The 15,055-nt window shown below is 41.0% G+C and overlaps 1 protein-coding gene across 12 annotated transcripts in view; it reads left to right on the forward strand.

The window, feature by feature from the left end:
* Window positions 1-15,055, forward strand: part of TRAPPC12 (trafficking protein particle complex subunit 12) — a 113,900-nt gene that overhangs the window by 38,700 nt on the left and 60,145 nt on the right. For 11 of the 12 annotated variants that reach the window (XR_010323539.1, XR_010323540.1, XR_010323541.1 and 8 more), the window contains 2 exons: window positions 1,510-1,623; window positions 4,070-4,208. Coding sequence is in view for 8 of the 12 variants with exons in the window: in XM_023550399.2 (XP_023406167.1) it covers window positions 1,510-1,623; window positions 4,070-4,208 (253 nt within the window). In the remaining 4 variants the exon portion in view is untranslated. The remainder of the gene's footprint in view (window positions 1-1,509; window positions 1,624-4,069; window positions 4,209-15,055) is intronic. The other variant, XM_023550401.2, reaches the window with a different exon arrangement.

The following is a 15,055-nucleotide window of genomic DNA, read 5'->3' on the forward strand; positions in this document are numbered from 1 at the left end:
ACTCCAGTCACACCTACCTGTGTGGTTCCTGGAATGCACTCTGTTCACTTACCAGTTCTTTTCCTTATTAATTCCACAAACTTAAAGGACTGACAGTGTGCCTTCACAGGGCTTTTTGCTCTTTGCTGTCTTTGCCCGTTTTATTACCCCTGCCTGGGTTGCCTTTCTCCCTACCTTGTCTAGCTGAATTACTCTTATTCATCTTGCAAGACTCATCACCCTTGCGCCACCACTCCAGGTTGGTTTCTCCCACAGTTGCTGAGTATCTATTATTGCGTGTGCACGTGTGTGTGTGTCTAACTTAATACACTCTTACGTAATTACTCATTTATATCTGTCTTCATAACCAAATTCATCTTTGTATTCCTGTCACCTAGTACATGGCGTACGTTCGAATAGGTGTTCAGTAAATGTGAGTGAGTGACTGAGTGTTTCTACTTACAATGTTGAGAACGACCTAAGAGTGCTTTACCAGTCAGGCTTATTGAATAAGTTGTCTATACTTACTGACACCTTTGCCTCACCGTCTACGTACACCCTAACTCCCACAGATAGATTTTTTTAATTCCTTTTCTCAAAAGTTGCCAGTAACCCGACACTCAGGTATTTTGTTAGCTGTCATGCATTCTCCTGCATTTCATATCATTAGCAATCCTATCCATGGTATCTGAGTTCTAGAACTATACAGGCCTGGTTTTCCTTCCTTTTGAAAGTCACGTCCCTCTCTCTTTCACTGTTTCCTCTTTTCTAAATGAGTATTGCCATCGAGTCGATTTCAACTCATAGCAAACCTACAGGGCAGAGAAGAACTGCCCCATAGAGTTTCGAAGGAGCGCCTAGTAGATTCGAACTGCTGACCTTTGGGTTGGCAGCCGTAGCTCTTAACCGCTACGCCACCAGGGTTTCCACCAGCGTTACTGAAGGTTTGACCATGAGTGCTTACCCCCATCAGTTCACCTCTCTCCTTAGGTGGGCCTCACTGGGTTACCTCTTCCCCGTAGGTATTCTACTCCCAAATCCACTTCTCCAGGGTTGTCTTCTCTCCTAGCCTTTCATCTGCATGTTTCCTAGTTACTTCTATTTGAATGTTCCACCATTTTCCATAATTTTGTAAAACCCAACTAATCTTGTTCCTGCTTGTATTCGCCATATCTCACTTACCTTGTATCAATAGCGATTGATTTGCCCAGTCATCCAGACTTAAAATTTAATCTTTTTTCTAAATTTCCTCATCTCTTTCCAATAAGCCTCTTCCTTATGTTCCATCAGTTGTTGAATTTTCATGTTTTGATGATTTGATTGTCTTGAACTGTATCTTATGCTTGGCTCCTCTTACTGCCTAATCACACGTGCAGTGCTGACAAATGACATTCTTCTCTGTATCAGCCAGCTCACTGACCTCGTCATTGGTACTAATGGCTAGATGGAGCTGCTTCCAGCAAAGCACGCAACTCTGCATTTTAGAGGTTTTTGTGTTTTGTTTGTTGCTAATTCCATTGTGTCTTACAGAACAGCAAAAACTGGAGGGCAGCAGTTGACCTATGCGGACGCCTTCTTACAGCCCATGGTCAAGGCTATGGCAAGAGCGGGCTACCTACCAGTCATACGACAGATTCACTGCAGGTAGAACACCTGACTGCTGTGATTTTAGTTAGCTTTCATAGTTTGGGGACATGGAAGGGAACGTGGCCTTCCATGCCAGTAAGAATAATTTTAGAACAAAAAGTGGATTTTCATATCCTGAGTTTAGTCTCCATATGAGATTACTCTAGTTCATACTTTCCTAATTATACCGTACATTTTATACTGATATGAATTGGGATTCTCACCTCACCCTATTATGAAGTAAATGGTATACATCCCAAAGGTTCTTTCGCAGGGTGCCCAGCACTTAATCTACATAGTAAAAGCCAAACGTGGTATAAGGTTGACAGATAGGTTTTGCCTCTTAGGAGTGGTAATTGCTGCTAGACTGTGATAGATTCTGAGGTGTGTCGAGGTCTACTAGAAAAGAATGGCAGATCAGCTAGCTATGTCTGCCATGGGGGAGTGACGATATTTGTGCCACATGTTTGCTGTCCCTGGTATAATAGAATCACTTGCTCTTCAATTAAAAGAAAAAAAAAACGTGCAAAAGAGAGTTGTGAAAGAAAGGACACTAGAAAGAACAGCTGAAAAAGTCTTAAATGTTTACCCTTCCATGGGGAGTTTTTAAACTTTTATTCTAACTTATAAGAGAATCACCCAGAATGAAGCAAATCACCAGTTACTCCAAAACGATGAAGAGCTTTTGAGAGGTATAGATAACTTTGGGGAGACCTGATGATTTATTTATTTCAGGCATGCTCCTTTTCCTTTAACCTCTCTTCCCACCAAGAATTGGCAGTGAAGACCAGAGAAAGCACCTCTGACTTTAGACGTACTTCCTTCTTCCTTACCTCTCCATCTATCGGTATGCTAAGTCACAAGTGATTTTCTTTATATCGCTCAAATCCTTTACCACCTCAACGTCAGGCCCTCATGGGAATATTACTTTAGACCCGCACATGAAGTTATTTCAGGTCTCTCTATTCACATTCATTTAGTAAACTGCCATGAAGGTAATTTTCCTAAAGCACAGTTTTGATCGTTTCACTTTCCCATTCAAAAACTATCGATAGCTTCTCATTGCCCACCAAATTCAATTTAAGCTTCTAATCTCATGTACAAAAAACCCTCTACAACATGACCATAAACATTAAGCTATAATGAAAAGGATGTTAGGCTCAGTTTGAGTCCCATCTTTTAATGACAGTACTGACAGTGTGATCTTGAGCCATCATTTCCTCTTGGGCCTCATTTGCTTCATTGGTAAAGTGAGAAGATTGAATTAGGTCATTTCTAAGGCACCTCTTAATTCTAAAAGTCTCTGATTCTGTAGCACTCTAATTTTAATTTCCACACTTTTCCTAAATGTCCTCTGTGTCCCAGCCACTTGAGTAGCTTACTGTCCTCACACACATCATGTACTTCTCACTCCTTATGCCTTTGTTCATACTGTTTCCTGTACTTGGAAGACCCCTACCTCTTCTCTTCCAGGCACTGCCTACCTTAGGCTGGGTTCTCCAGCGAAGCAAAACCAATAAAGCATATAAATATATAGAGAGAGATTTATATCAAGGAAACGGCTCGTGTGATTGTGGAAGCTGGCACGTCCCAAATCTGGATCAGGCTAGAGGCTTCTCCCAATTCACGTAGCTGCAGGGGCTGGTGAACCCAAGATCAGCAGGTCGGAGAGCCAGGCTCCCGCTTATGAGCTGTAAAGATCAATGAATCCCAAGATCGGTAGATAAGCCAAGAGCTCAAGTCCCAGGAACCGGAGGTCAGACGAATAGGAAGCAGCAGCAAGATCCAGAGCAAGCAAAAAGCCAGAACGTCTGCCTATATTCAAATGCAGGCCACCCGCCCAAGGAAGCTCCCTTTTGACTGATTGGCTACTCACAGCAGATTCCATCATGGGAATGATTCCATCATGGGAACGATCACACTAAGAATCATGGCCCGGCCAGGTTGATACACAATCTTAACCATCACACTGCCTATCAAAATCTGTTTATTCTTCAACGCCCTCCTCGAACACTGCTTTATCCACCATCCATTCCTCAATCTCCTTGCCTTCCCTTCCTCCAGCCTGTTATAATCTCTTCACTTTATTTATTTTTGTGACCTCGTCTCCCTGCCTCATCATGGCCCCCTGACCTTTCACTAAATTGTATGCTCCTTTCGGGAGGGATTGTATCTTTTTATCTTCATTATACCTAGCATAGTGCTTTGTACACATATTCTGCTCAGTAAATATTTGTTGAATTAAATGGAATCAAATAAAATCATTTACATTATTATTATTAAGCTCAAGAGTATGTTTATAAACATGTAATTATGCAAATGTACAAGGAAAGAAGGTTAGTTTGGCCCTTGTTTTAACAGAGGAGGAATCAAGCTCTGGTACCAAATTAATAGGAAATAGGAATGTCTGAATTTGATATGTGTAAAAATAACCCGTTGTTTCCATTATATTTTGTGTCTTTAGCTTTGGTTTGTCAGACTGGCACTGCTGGTGAAGTTGGGCCTTTTCCAGAATGCCGAAATGGAGTTTGAACCCTTTGGAAGTCTAGATCAACCAGACCTGTATTACGAATACTATCCTCATGTGTATCCTGGGCGGAGGGGTAAGTCAGTGGTGTTTAGCATTTGTGCTTTTGCATGTGTTTTGTTTAGCTACACACATAATTAGGAATCCTCAGTTTTCCTTATTTTACCCAGTCCTCAGAAAATGAAGTAAATAGCCTAGCAACAGCCTCAATGTATGAAATGACTTCAGTAAGTTTTATAAATACACTGAACTAAAAATGTTCATTGATTCATTCACTTAACAATCATTTACGGAGCACCTGCTGTGTCAAAGCAATTGGTATAAGGACTAGGTGGTAGGCTTTCCAACTTTTTTGTAGAAAATACTTTTTTTATCATGACCTAATACAAACATATGCATATAAGCCAGACAAAAGTTATTTATGAGACAGTACTTACCCATACCACATTGAGAACACTATGATACTGTCTATTAGCCTCATTCTGATTTATTTTTTAAAAATCTGCCTGCAGCCCACCAGTGGGTCATCACTCATCATTTGTAAAACACTAGGTTGTAGCACGGGTGGTTCTAGAAGAGTGGGGCACTCAGGATGGAGGTGGGCAAAGACCAGATTCTGAAGAGCCTTCTGGGATGCCAGGAGCCCTGAAGTGGAATGTACATTTCTTGCTGGACAACCTTACAAATATGCTTGAAATCCATTAAACTTCCATATTAAATAAAAAAGACTTCTGGAAGGATTTCCTTTTTTTTTTTCCAGTTGTGCTTTAGGTGAAAGTTTACAGAACAAATCAGTTTCTCATTAAACAATTAATACACAAATTATTTTGTGACATCAGTTGCCAACCCCGCGATGTGTCAACACTCTCCCCTTCTTGACCTCAGGTTCCCCATTTCCATTCGCCAGTTTTCCTGTCCCTTCCTGCCTTCTCATCTTTGCTTTGGGGGCTGGTGTGCCCGTTTAATCTCGTATGCGTAGTTGAACTCCACGTGTTATTGTTTGTTTGATAGGCCCGTCTAATCTTTGGCTGAAGGGTGAGCTTCAGGAGTTTCTTCAGTACTGAGTTAAAAGCGTGTCCATGGGCCATACTCTTGGGGTTTTTTCCCACTCTTGCCAGGACCCTCTACCTTGATCCCTGTCAGGGTGGTCGGTTGGAAGGATTTCTAATGAGAGGCAGTATAGAAGCATAATCACTGAAAGCCTGGGCTTTGAGGTCAGTCTTCCTGGCTGAAATAATTGCTCCTCCACTCACTGGTCCTGTCGTCTTGGGCAAGTTACTTCTCTGTGCGTCAGTGATTTTTATTGGTAAAGTGGGTATAAGAATCATGCTTCCTAGAGTATCGTGATTTAATGATTTAATATGTGTAAGTTGCTTAGAACAGTGGCTGATCCATTAAAATTACTGCCTTTGCTACTTATTCTGTTCTTAATTCACTAGTAATGCACTTTAAATTATAATACTGCCATTTTTGTCAGTCGCCTGGTCAGCATTTGTTGGGTGCAACAGTGGAACTCCAAAGAATAGTCATTGTTGTCAGGAATCTTACGGCCTAATTGGAGTAGAAAATATAAAACAGTATCTAACAGTACCAGGGAGTATAAAAGCCTGATTGATAATAAAGATTATAATTGCTACAGAAGTTTGAAAAAAATAAAACTGAGTTAGCATCTTAATTAACTTGCTTGATGTTAGTAAGCAAATTGATGCACTAAGGAGGTTAGAAGTAAAAATACATTTTTTAAAACTTTTTTGTGCTTTTTTTCCTTAAAACTCAGATTCCGTTTCTTCTGAGGGGCTCTAGGGAAGAATGGCGGAGTCGGCTTGCTTTATTCCTGATGCTTCATCCTTTCGTTTCACAAAGTAGAATTGGCAGGAATCAGTCTGTGTTACTCTGAGTTTTTTCAGAATTGAAAGGGAATTTTTATCATTTTTAGCGTGGGGTACTTTTTGACCTTTAGCCTCATTAGTATTAAAATTCTGTTTCTTCCTTCTGACCGAGGGACGTTAACTCTTATAGAAAAGAAAAAAAAGAAAGATAAGTTTTAATACCTAAAATAGGGCAAAAATGAAAGGGATTTGCTTGACTGGCTTGGCTTGATTTAGTGGAAGTGAACAATCCGAGCTGGGTAGGCTTAGAGTCCCAAAGGGACAAACAGAACTACCATCATTCGTGGACTTATGACCCCAGTCCTTAATTTTGTCAAAATTTGTACTCGCCCAGTGCCTTGTCAAGCCCAACTGGCCATCCATATGACCAGAGGGGGATCAAACCAAAGCTGAGGAACCCACGTGAATTAGAACGTTCTGCAGTACAACCCAGCCCAGCCTTTGTGTTGCCAATAGGTAGAAGGACTGGGATGAGATGAGGGGGTCAGCAGGCTTTCTGAAAGGGCCTCTCGCTGACACTGCTGGCTGACGGGGGCTTTGCTAACTTGGTAGAGTGCTTCCATTTCTCCAGAACTATAGCTTCTTTGTTTCTGGCATAAATTAAACCAATCTTTACTTCCTTTCTCAGAATATCTCTCATCCCACATCCAGTTCTAGGAGGCATCTGGGTGGGTCATGAACTCCGCCAGCAGAGAGCAGGGTTCTTTCCATCCCCTTGCTTTATGAAGAAGTCTCAATACACTGTCCCCCAGCGTTTCTTCTGCTCACTCTGCGTGTGGGTGAGTCCCGCACCTTTAAATGCGTTAGAAACTTGAAACATAGCATTTGGAGGGATACATCCACCTCCTGATTACTCAAGGGACAGTTTTCTAGTTTGTAAATGTACCAGTGTCTCTGATTCCCTCGTTTTTCTTTCCCTTTTACCCTTTCTAGCCATTAGAGGTTCGTCCCTTCCATAGACGGTGATGAACAGACTTCCATCCAAAAAGGAGGGGTGCCTCTCTTTTGCCACATTTTAATGGTTCTGATGAAAAGGCATTAGATGGAGAGGTTAAGGGGGGATGTTTTAGGATATCTCTGTTTAACAAAATATATCTGATGGCCTTGATAATTATGTTTCTTATAAGTAGCAGCTATGTTTTCCTTCCACATAAAAACAATTGTTTCATCTAGCTCTGCAATACTGCACACCCAGCAGCCCCCTCCACAGGCCATCCCTTCCTCATATTGATTACACAAATGGCCAGAAGGGTAGACCCTGCTGTGTGTGTCTTGGAATTGGCAGCTGATTTTGATAGTTGTTTTATCTGTTGCTAACAAAAAACTCAAAACTTTTTGTACACAAGCCCATTTCTTAGTGGATCTAAACTAGCAGATACCCTGTTAAAACAATGTTGTTGTTGTGTGCCGTCAAGTCGATTTGACTGGTAGTGACCCCATAAGACAGTAGAACTGTCCCATAGGGTTTCCTAGGCTGTAGTCTTTATAGGAGCAAATCGCCCAGTCTCTTCTTCCATGGAGCCGCTGGTGGGTTCAAACTGCCGACCTTTTGGTTCGCAGCCAGGCACTTAGCCATAGCTGTATTAAAGGCTCTGATTTCTTTCCCTATTGAAGTCCACATAAGTGGTTGGTTCAGAATGACTACTTAGCAATACCTGGGTGGTACAAACTGTTCATGTACTCAGCTGCTAGCCAAGAGGCACCTTGGAAGAAAGGCCCAACAGTCTACCTCTGATAAATCAGCCATTGAAAACCCTATAAAGCACGGCTCTACTCTCACACGCATGTGGGGTCGCAGTGAGTTGGAATTGATAGCAACTGGTACTGGTACTAAAACTTTGTTAACAAAATGACTGTTCATACATCAGCTGTTTCTGAGTTTACCACTGACATTTACGAAGAGCAAGACCAAAAGGCAGATATTTCATATGGTGACCAAATATAAAACCACCGACTCCCCACAGATTTCCAGTCATCACTACCCTGAATGATTCACATCACCGTTTGTGTTCCGTTTTGTCGCGTACGTAGATTCTGCAGCACTGTTTACCCATCTTCAAGGAGAAGAGTTTGATAGGTGTGACTCTGAGCGTCCTTGAAAGCAAAGAAAAAGATTCTCGGGTTCAGATACAGAGCTACCTCTTATCCTTCCCCCTTAACTCTGAGCCCATTTTTTTTCCCTGAGCATGTGCAGACTAGAAAGCAGGCCCTTGGTTCTGCCTGAAATTAAATTGCGCTGGGATATGGATAAAGAGAAGATAGGAGCTACGCATCATTAAGCAGCTAATTTAAATTATGAAATAGGCATAAATCATACATATATTTTAGCAAAAATGTATTAACGTTCATCCACAATAATACGCTGAATGTTTACTAATTTTTCTTCTCATTTTGTGGTGTAACAAGCATAAATGTAGGATTTTGATTCATTCATTTCATTTTAGCTTGCAATATATAAGCAGAGCAAGTCATTAAAATGTGCTTTCTAAAGGAGGCTATAAAGATACAAACAAATAAATAACTTTTATGAATGAGCTTTAATATATTTTATCTAAATATTAGACATAACTTTTACCCATTCAGAATATTTGTAATAAGACATGTAATGAATCATGTTAAATTCATGAAGTCTATGTTTTTTTATCCAAGAAAGACAACAGTACTGTAGTTTTATATATTTCTCTGACATTTCTAGCAATTTCACGTAGTTACCTACAGCCTCTCTTACAAAACAGATTTGTTTCCAGACCCCTCCACTGTCTGTTTAATCTGTTATTTGGCATTTCTCTCTTGTTCACAAACAAGAGTGAGCCAACTCCCTCGCAGCCTGAGTACTGAGTGATGTGGGGAGCAGGTTCACAAAGCCACAGCAGGCCTGAGTAGCACTGACTGCTCTTCTCTCTATCCTCTTTTTTTTTTTTTTTAATTGTGCTTTAGGTGAAAGTTTATACCTCAAGTTAATTTCTCATACAAAAATTTGTACATATATTGTTATGTGACCCTAGTTGCAATCCCTATACTGTGACAGCACCCTCCCCTTTTCCACCCAGGGTTTCTGATGTCCATTCACCCAGCTTCTGTCCGTTTCTGCCTTCTCATCCCACCTCTGGACAGGAGCTGCCCATTTAGTCTCATGTATCTACTTTTTATCTACTTGAACTAAGAAGGACACTCTTCACTAGTATTATTTTACATTTTATAGTCCAGTTTAATCCTTGTCTGAAAAGCTGGCTTCGGGCATGGTTGTAGTTCTGGGTTTACCCAAAGTCCAGGGACCATGTCTTCTGAGGTTCCTCTAGTTTCAGTCAGACCATTAAGTCTGGTCTTTTCACGTGAATTTGAGTTCTGCACCACACATTTCTCCTGCTCTGTCAGGGACTCTCTGTTGTGTTCCCTGTCAGGGCAGTCATTGTTGGTAACCGGGCACCATCTAGTTCTGCTGGTTCCAGGCTGATGGAGCCTGTGATATACGTGGCCCTTTTGTCTCTTCAGCTAATATTTTCCTTGTGTCTTTGGTATTCTTCATTCCCCCTTGCTTCAGGTGGGATGGGACCAATTGGTGCATCTTAGATGGCTGCTTATAAGCTTTTAAGACCCCAGACACCACCCAGCAAAGCGGGATGCAGAACATTTTGTTAATAAACTTTATTATGCCAGTTGACCTAGATGTCCCCTGAAACCATGGTCCCTAGACCCCAGCCCCTGCTACTCTGTCCCTCAGAGTGTTTGGTTGTGTTCAGGAAACAGCTTTTGGTTTAGTCCAGTTGTGCTGACTTCCCCTGTGTTGTCTACTGTCTAGTTAGTGAATTCCCTTCTCCCTTTCTCACTACCCTTGTAGCCATCAAAGAATGCTTTCTTCTGTGTTTAAACCTTTTCAGTTCTTATAATACTGGTCTCATACAATATTTGTCCTTTTGCGACTAATTTCACTCAGCATAATGCCTTCCAGATTCATCCATGTCGTGAGATGTTTCTCACATTCTTCATTTTTCTTTATCATTCCATGTTATTTCATTGTGTGTATATACCATTCATCTGTTGATGGGCACCTAGGTTGTTTCCATCTTTTTGCTATTGTAAACAGTGCTGCAGTGACCACAGGTGTGCGTGTATCTATTCGTGTGGTGGCTCTTATTTCCCTAGGATATATTCCAAGGAGTGGAATTGCTGGATCATACAGTAGTTCCATTTCTAGCTTTTTAAGGAAGCGCCAAATTGATTTCCAAAGTGGTTGTACCATTTTACATTCCCACCAGCAGTGTATTAGTGTTCCAGTCTCTCCATAACCACTCCAACATTTATTATTTTGTGTTTTTTGATTAATGCTAGCCTCATTGGGGTGACATGATATCTCATTGTAGTTTTGGTTTGCATTTCTCTAATGGCTAATGATTGTGAGCATTTCCTCACGTACCTGTTAGCCGCCTGAATGTCTTCTTTGGTGAAGTGCCCGTTCATACCATTGGCCCATTTTTTAATTGAGTTATTTGTCTTTTTGTTGTTGAGATTTTGCAGTTTCTTGTAGATTTTAGAGATCAGAGCCTGATCAGATTATGTCTTACCCAAAAAATTTTTCCCAGTCTGTAGGTTGTCTTTTTCCTCTTTCAGTGAAGTCTTTTGATGAGCATAAGTGTTTGATTTTTAGGAATTCCCGGTTATCTAGTTTCTCTTCTGGTGTTTGTGCATTTTTAGTTATGTTTTGTATCCTGTTTGTGCTCCAACCGTTGTCTCCATTTTTTCTTCCATGGTCTTTATCATTTTAGATTTTATATTTAGGCCTTTGTTCCATTTTGAGTTAGTTTTTGTACATGGTGTGAGGTATGAGTCTTGTTTCATTTTTTTGCAGATGGATATCCAGTTACGCCAGCACCACTTGTTAAAGAGACTGTCTTTGCCGCATTTAATAGACTCTGGGCCTTTGTCAAATATCACCTGCTCGTAGATGCATGAATTTATGTCTGGATTCTCAATTCTTTTCCATTGGTCTAATTTATCTGTTATACCAGTACCAGGCTATTTTCACTACCGTGCCGGTATAATAGTTTCTAAAATCAGGTATTTTGAGGCCTCCCACTTTGTTCTTCTTCTTCAGTAATGCTTTACATATGAAGTGGGTGATTTGTTTCTCCATCTTGTTAAAAAAATGTTCTTGGAATTTGGATCAGGATTGTATTTTATCTGTAGATCGCTTTGGGTAGAATTGACATTTTCACAATGTTGAGACTTCCTATCCATGAGCAAGGTTTTTTTTTCCATTTATGTAGGTCTCTTTTGGTTTCCTACGGTAGTGTCTTCTAGTTATCTCTGTATAGGTCTTTTACATCTGTGGTTAGATTTATTCCTAGGTATTTTATCTTCTTGGGGGTATTGTAAATGGTATTGATTAGGTGATTTCCCCTTCAAAGTTCTCTTTGTTGGTACAGAGGAATCCAACTGATTTTTGTATGTTTATCTTGTATCCTGATAATTTGCTGGAGTCTTCTATTAGTTCCAGTGGTATTCTTGTGGATTCTGTGGGGCTTTCTGTGTATAAGATCATATCATCTACAAATAAGGATATTTTTACGTCTTTCTTACTAATTTGGATGCCCTTTATTTATTTATTTTTCTTGCCTTATTGCTCTGGCTAGGACATCCAGCACAGTGTTGAATAAGAATGGTGATAAAGGGCATCCTTGTCTGGTTCCTGTTCTCAAGAGGAATGCTTTCAGACTCTCTCTATTTAGGATGATGTTGGCTGTTGACTTTGTATAAATGCCGTTTATTATGTTGAGGAATTTTCCTTCTATTCCTATTTTGCTGAGAGTTTTTACCATGAATGGGTATTGGACTTTGTCAAATGCCTTTTCTGCATCAATTGATAAAATGGTGTGGTTCTTGTCTTGTTTTATTTATGTGCTGGATTACATTGATTGTTATTCTAATGTTGAACCATCCCTGTATACCTGGCATGAATCCCACTTGTTCATGGTGAATTATTTTTTGATATATTGGTGAATTCTACTGGCCAGAATTTTGTTGAGGATTTTTGTGTCTATGTTCATGAGGAATACTGGTCTGTAATGTGTGTGTGTGTGTGTGTGTGTGTGTGTGTGTGTGTGTGTGTGGTGTCTTTACCTGGTTTTGGAAACAGGGTTATGCTGGCTTCATAGAATAAGTTTGGAAGTATTCAGTCGTTTTCTATGCTCTGAAATACCTTTAGTAGCACTGGTGTTAACTCTTCTCTGGTAAAATTCTCTAGCGAAGCTATCAGGGCCAGAGCTTTTTTCTTATTGGGAGTTTTTTAATTACCTCTTCAATCTCTTGTTATAGGTTTATTTAGTTTTTCTATCTCAGTTTGTGTTAGTTTAGATAGGTAGTGTATTTCTAGAAATTTGTCCATTTCCTCTAGGTTTTCAATTTTTTTGGAGTACAGGTTTTCATAGTATCCTATTATGATTCTTTTAATTTCAGTTGGCTCTGTTGTGATATCGCCCATCTCATTTCTTATTCGGCTTATTTGCTTCCCCTTCTGTTTTCCTTTTGTCAGTTAGGCCAATGGATGGTTGATTTTGTTGATCTTTTCAAAGAACCAGCTTTTGATCTTGTTAACTCTTTCAGTGGTTTTTCTCTTCTTTGTTTCATTTATTCCTGCTCTAATTTTTATTATTTTCTTTTTTCTGGTGCCCATGGGCTTCTTTTGCTGCTCTCTTTCTGTTTTTTCAAGTTAATGTTTTAATATTGGCCCTTTCTTCTTTTTTGGACATTTGCATTTATTGCTGTAAAGTGATCTCTGAGCACTGCTGTTACTACGTCCCAAAGGTTCTAGTAGAATGTGTTTTCATTCTCATTTGATTCTGTGAATTTCTTTAATCTGTCCTTGATTTCTTCTATAACCCAGTAGTTTTTGAGCAAGGTGTTGTTCAGTTTCCATATATTTGATTTTTTTTCCTTGCTGTTTCTGTTAACTGATTTCTACCTTTATGGCTTTATGGTCAGAAAACATGCTCTTGATAGAGTCCCACATAATTTTTAGGGTTTCTTCATTTTTTTAATTCTTTTATCTGATTTTTCCTCAAATAAATTTGTATCAAGTGCTTCATCTTCAATCTCACTAACTCTGACTTCCATTGCTTCTTTTCTACTCCAGTGACTTTGTATTGTGTTGTCTAATTCTGAAATTGTGTTGTTAATCTTCTGAATTTCTGTTTGGTGTCTGTCTATGGATCCTTGTAGCCTATTAAATTTGTCATTATGCTCTTGTATTACCTTCTTAAGTTCCTCTCTTGCTTTGTCTGTGTGTTCCTTGGCTTGATCTGTGTTTTGCCTGATTTCCTTCCTGACCTCTTGAAGAGCTGTCTTTATTAATCTTTTGAATTCTACCTCCAATAATTCCAAGACCTTCTCTTCCTCTGGGAGTTTTTTTGGTTCTTTGTTTTGGTCACTTGCTGAAGCTATCATGGTCTGCCTCTTTACATGATTCAATATTGACTATTGTATCCAAGCTATCAATAAGTTATTATATTTATTTATTTTATGTTTGCTTACTGTGTCCTAGCTTCTTGTTTTGTTTTGTTTTAATATGCCCAAATAGGCTGGCTGTGTGATTTGATTTTTGACTTGATTATTGGTATCCTTGAAGTTGTCACATCCTGTCACCAGGTGAGTAGAGCCGCTATTAGGTAGTGAGCCCAGGAGTTCGTTTACTTACATGGATTCAGCTCAGGTGTCCAGGTTGTTGGTCACCAAGTGTGTGGTACCGGCTCTCACCTACAGTCCTAGATGGGCAGGGCTGTATAGGAGTGATTGGAATGGGCACAGGTACCTGGCTGCAGTAGGGGGTTATGTGCTGAGCAAGGTGGGGGACTGACAGCTGCCCCTGAGTGCCTGGGTGGAAGTCATGTCCCTGTTCCCTAGGAGCTCATAGGTAGGTGGGTTTTGCAGCTGGACTTTGTACACCCAGCGCTGTTGGCTGTAAGGACTGGGAGGCACACTTATTCTTCAACCCCTATCATGGATGACTAGGTGGAATGGGTGGAGTCGCCAGTCCTTAGCCCCTGATGTGGGTAGGTGAGGACTCTGTTTAATGGGTAGGGCAGTGTCACATGTCACGAATATGCCACTCCTCCTTAGCTGTTATGGTTGAAGATAGGCTTCCGGTATATACCCTGTTGGACTGTGCTAATGAGGGCTTACCCTTTTGAAATGAGCCCACACAGGTCTATGCAGGGGTGAAAGGCATTCAAAGTCTGTGGCTCCGTATGCCTATGCCTAGGCAGAGGGGCTGTGCCTGCCCTGAGGTCCCAGCTTAGGGGAGCTAGCAGATTGTCTTGTCCTGTTCATTAATTTGTTCTTGCTCCAAAGCCAGGAGAGTGGCTCGAGGCGTGCAATGGGCCCCACGTCCAGCCCAGGGGGTGCAGCAATTGCTGAAGCCAGACTGGGACTGGAGCAGAGCGTGGAGGGGGCAGATGAATGGAAGAGAGGCACTTCCCAGAGGCGGGGGGGGCGGGTGTTGATCCTTCACAGTAGGTTAGATGCTCGCACTTAACTTTGGCAGATTCAGCTTCGCTTTTCCCTGGTTCCAGAGGCTTGTGCAGACTCTCCACCGCTTGGTTTCTCCCGCTGTGGAAAACGTGTCCTGAGCGCTACTGCTTGCCTCAGCCCATGTGCACTGACCAATCCAGCCTGCAGGGTGCCAGCCAGGTCAGGTCTGGCAAATCCTTGCTGCTTCTGAACTGTCTCTCCCTCCCACTGCTGCTCAGTCTGACTCCTCAACTTCATTTTTGATGTTCAGTGCTCCTGAACATCATATATAATCAATCCACTTTTTTTTTCGGGTCTTTTTTTGTAAGAGGGACCACAGGAACCATCTGAGTACTCCACGATCTTGGCCCGCCCCCTCTTCTCTTTGTTCTTGTCTTTTCCTTCCTCAATCTCTGTTCTCCCTTTTCTTTTGTTCCTTTTCTTCCACTTCGTTTATTGCTTCTTCCCCTCATGCTCTCTATCTGTCTCTAGAACTCAGGGCCCAAGAGGTCAGGTTAGAAGCTGCTTGCAT

Source organism: Loxodonta africana, chromosome 12, assembly GCF_030014295.1.
Source record: "Loxodonta africana isolate mLoxAfr1 chromosome 12, mLoxAfr1.hap2, whole genome shotgun sequence".
In the NCBI taxonomy this organism is placed as follows: Eukaryota; Metazoa; Chordata; class Mammalia; order Proboscidea; family Elephantidae; genus Loxodonta; species Loxodonta africana.